Source organism: Misgurnus anguillicaudatus, chromosome 8 (genome assembly GCF_027580225.2).
Source record: "Misgurnus anguillicaudatus chromosome 8, ASM2758022v2, whole genome shotgun sequence".
NCBI lineage: Eukaryota > Metazoa > Chordata > Actinopteri > Cypriniformes > Cobitidae > Misgurnus > Misgurnus anguillicaudatus.
Window position 1 is genome coordinate 41925108 of NC_073344.2, and position 4581 is coordinate 41929688.

Sequence of the window (4581 nt, forward strand, 5' to 3'; positions counted from 1 at the left end):
AGCTCAACCCATCCAAGAACCAGCACACCAGGTTCCACCCATCCAGGAACCAGCACACCAGGTCTCAGCTGTGCAGCCACCACTGCGGGGTCCACAGCAAAGTAAAAGACTACAAAAAATTTAAGGTGTGTTTTAGTCTATGCATGGCATGTATTGAACAGACATTTTATCCCTGCATAATTGTTATGATGTTAATGTGATATTTGTAAACCCTCCAAACATTATTAATTTATTATGGATCTGATTCAGGATTGCAATTATACTGTAAAGCCTAGATGCTATATTGTTTTATTGTTTTTTCTATAAATAATAATTGAATTGATGGTTCTCTAGCAGTGGCGGCTGGTGACTACTTTTTTTTGAGGGCACACGATGCAAAGTTCGTCACAACATGTATGTAGCCTGTCATGTGTGTGGTTCGTAATTTCAAAATATGTGTTCTGTGCTTTGAGAGATCGTGTGCATCACGTGTCCTGCCAAAATAAGTGCTTGCTGCAGACGCATCTAAAGGGTTTATGATAAAAGAGACCCTCGCGTTGCCAGATACTCGCTTAATCTCATGCGTAATCAGAGTTTACTGTTAAGGAAGTGTCTAGCGTGTATTTTGGGAATGTGAGCGTCTCTTTTATCAAAAACGGTTTTGACACGTCTGCAGCAGGCACTAATTTTGACAAAACACGTGATGCACACAGGGTCTCTCGACACACAGGACAAGTATTTTGGAAAAGGGAACCACACACGATACTCTGAACACTTATTTTGAATTAGTGCCCCTCGGATGAGCAGTGACGAGCCGCCACTGTTCTCTACACATCCCTGCTTCATGTAATTAGACAGCTGCAAAGTTAAAGTCCCAGTGTAAAGAATATAGGGTTGCCACCTGTCCCGGTTTTACCGGGATTGTCCTTCTTTTTAATAACCTGTCCCGGGAAATTTTTCCACTCTCCCGGGACACTGAATGTCCCGGTTTTAATTCGAAAGGCTATGTGAATATCTAATTTACATATTTTAAATGTACTATTTTCTCTCCGCTTGAAATAGCCTAGTGTTGTGCACAGAGCGGTCGGAGTCTCTCTCTCTGTGTGTGTAGAGACTGCGCAGAGGTTGGGGACGTGTGACGTAGGCTGCGTGATCTAGCGCGCGTCTGTCGTCTTGACAGCCACACAGTCTGGAATTAGAGAAGCAGTGAAAGAAGATTTACATCAACATCGTTTGTTATTAGCGTTAACATGGGTGGTGAGACGGAGGACGAAGATGAGAGTGTGTTCACAAAGACTGACAGGCCAGTAAAAAAAGAAAATAAAACGTTCGACATACTTTAACAATGACTGGATGAAAAATGAAAATTACTCCACATGGCTAAAGCCAACACCAGGCGACCCACTTTATGCTACCTGCTCCGTATGCTCAGTTAAAATTCTGGTTAAACATGAAGGAAAAACTGCTTTGGATGACCATTCTAAAACAAAGAAACATCAGAGTCGTGTTCAAGTAAACAGACAATCCAAGGCAATTTCATCATTCATGATAACAAAAAACTCAGAGGACAAAATTACTGTCGCCGAATTAACAGCTACCTATCACGGTGTGCGACATGGCCATAGCTACCTGTCAACTGATTGTGGGAACAAGGTCAGTGCAAAAATTTTCAGTGACTCTGATATTGCAACTAAGATGTCTTGTGGCAGAACTAAAAGTGAGGCATTAGTTGAAAATGTGTTGGCACCATTTAGTCAGCAAAGATTAGCAGCAGAGTTGCAGAAAGCTCACTATTTTGCAGTATGTTCTGATGCGTCCAATTCTGGGCACACAAAATTGTTTCCCTACACGGTCCAGTATTTCTGTGCATCTGAGGGTGTGAAATATGGATTGTTAGACTTTTATGACGACTCTAATGAATCTAGTGAAGCTGTATTTAGACAAATAGTGTCTATTACTGAGAACAATGGACTTTCAGTCAGCCAGATCAGTGCCTATGGTGCAGATAATGCATCAGTTAATTATGGTCAGCACAACTCAGTTTTTCAGAAACTCAGAGAAGCCAACCCACAGATTGTTAAGGGCAATTGCAAGTGTCACATCATAAACAACACTGTCAAAGCAACTAATCGTGTCTTTAGTGCTGGAGGGTGTGACGTTGAGGCCTTTGTGCTGAAGGTGTATAGTGAATTCAGTTGTTCTGCTAAAAAAGCGGATTTGCTTAAGGACTTCTGTGAATTTACTAATACAAAATACAGGGAGATTCTGAGACATGTACCCACACGCTGGCTGTCTTTGCGGCCAGCGATACAGAGGATTTTAGAGTGCTGGCCAGCTTTAAAGTCATATTTTGTGTCCCTGGGAAATGAGGACTGCCCAAGTATCATCTGGAAATTTGTGTGTGGTGCAAGTGATTCAGAAAATGAGGGCTGTACTGTAGCTGAATGCATCCTGGCATTCATGCACAATGTGATGCAAGAATTTGATTCATCTATTAGGGTGCTTGAGAGTGACAGTGCTACTGTGATTGACGTTTACTCTGTGATGAACCGATTGCGCAATCAGCTGATCGCAAGACGCACAGACAAATTCTATGGCAGCAAAGCAAAACAAATACTAAGAAACCTTTTACCCCAGCAACAAGAAAAGTTCAGGAACCTGGTAGACAGATTTTTTGAGAAGGCAGTACTATATCTTGAGGATAAATTTGACTTCAATGACCAGGTTCTTACACACATTGGCTGTCTCAGCCTTCATGAAGGACAATCACTCCAGTGGTCAGAGATGGATGTTTTAGTGGAAAAACTAGCCCTGGATGTTGAAGAAGACAAGCTGTATGGTGATGTTGTCATTCTGAATGAGGTCTTACCCACCATTCCAACAGAACTTACCCCAGACAGAAAGTGGGCCTATTTTTTTAGCAAGGCAACTGAATCCACTGAGCTGTTGAAAGTAGTTGCTTTTGTTTTTTCCATACCAGTCAGTAATGCCTATGCAGAAAGGGTGTTCAGTCATATGGAGGATGTTTGGTCTGATAAAAGAAACAGACTATCAGTTGCAATGGTGAAGTCTGAACTTCAAGTCAGATTGAATTTCAAATTGTCATGCACTGAATTCAAGACATTCATTGAAGAACAGAAACCACTGATAGCTGCAGCAAAGGGAAACGCCAAGTATAGATGGAAGACTAGGTGAGCTAAGGCCTATTTATGTATGATTTTGTTATTCGAATGTCTGATTAAGAGATACTAAATAAAAGTGTCTATAAATGTGGCTAAGGTATGGTAAATGCAAATCTTCTGTCATCCACCTCAACTTATTTATTTTTTTAGCAAAGAGGGAGGGAAAGGAAGCATAAGCACCAGTATCTAAGCAATCAGGTAAGCGAAGATAAGTTAAAGAGTTCACCCAAAATTGAAAATTCTGTCATCATTTACTCATTCTCATGTTGTTACTAACCTGTATACATTTCTTTGTTCTAATGAATATAAAGGGAGATATTTTAAGAAATGTTTGTAACCAAACCGTTCGTGGACCCCATTCACTTCCATAGTATTTTTTTCCTACTATGGAAGTCAATTGGGCTCATGATCAGTAGGAGGCGTGGTTCCGTGAGGTCTGTAATTGGAGAGAGGAGACTGGAGCATTAGTAGGTCAAGTGCAAATAACAAACACCTGTGTCTCGTTGCAGTATTTGGCATGGAGAGACCGGAGATATAAACCGCCCAAGAGAGACGGAGAGAATGACTGAGAGGACTCGTATGCCATCAGCACGTTGAGATATTGTTAAAAAAAAGTTTGTGCTGTGTTGATTTTATGTTGTAGCAAGGCTACTGTGAAAGCGCTGTGCGCGCGACTTTTTTGTTTTATTAATAAACATACGAGTCCCAGTCACGCAGACCCTGTCTTCTTACTTCCTTTTACTGTCTGAACCTCATCAAATGGATATTTTCACTTGATTGGTCGGGTCATCGATATGTCCAGGTTTTTTATCAGACATGGGTGGCAACCCTAAAAGAATACCAGTGTAAAAGATATCTGCCTTTGTGGCAAGCGATGTAAAATGTAAACAGTCTATAAGGAGACACAACATTAAGAAGGGATGGCAAAGAAAAAAGCAGCCGTTGATACCCCTGTGGTTCTCAAATCTCACCAGGGCAAGCTAAATAGTAGTTGCCAGCGTACAGACAGAATAGATCAGAGCTCCGTCGAGTTTATCATCCAAATCCTATTCTCTGACTACCTTGTTCCTATTTATATAATATAACATATTCGTTTATCTCAAGAATACTTTACCGTGACGACTATTGAGCAGTACTACCACATGAAACGATTTTTCACTACTAAACACCAAGTGTTAGCATATAGCCCGCTAGCATCAACAAACAGGTGCCGGTGTAGTTACCATTTGCCGATCTAATGGCGGACTCATCCGATGTATGCTATTCAGACCTGTCCTCACCTGAGCGGGAAGCTGTGGAGCAGTTGATACCCGGTTATCGCAGATCCTACGCGACGTACAGCGCCCAGTTCACCCAGGCTCCAGACGTCCACAAGCGACCGAGGCGTGCAAAAAGTGAACACCCTACGCGGTGCAGCTTC

The 4581-nt window shown here is 41.8% G+C and overlaps 1 protein-coding gene across 1 annotated transcript; it reads left to right on the forward strand.

The window, feature by feature from the left end:
* The first annotated feature begins 1145 nt into the window (after positions 1-1145).
* LOC141365598 (uncharacterized) lies at positions 1146-3981 on the forward strand. Its single transcript, XM_073870073.1, has 2 exons — positions 1146-3359; positions 3671-3981. Exon 1 carries the CDS (start codon positions 1333-1335, stop codon positions 3172-3174), a length of 1842 nt encoding a protein of 613 aa, XP_073726174.1. The 5' UTR covers positions 1146-1332; the 3' UTR covers positions 3175-3359; positions 3671-3981.
* The last annotated feature ends 600 nt before the right edge of the window (positions 3982-4581 follow it).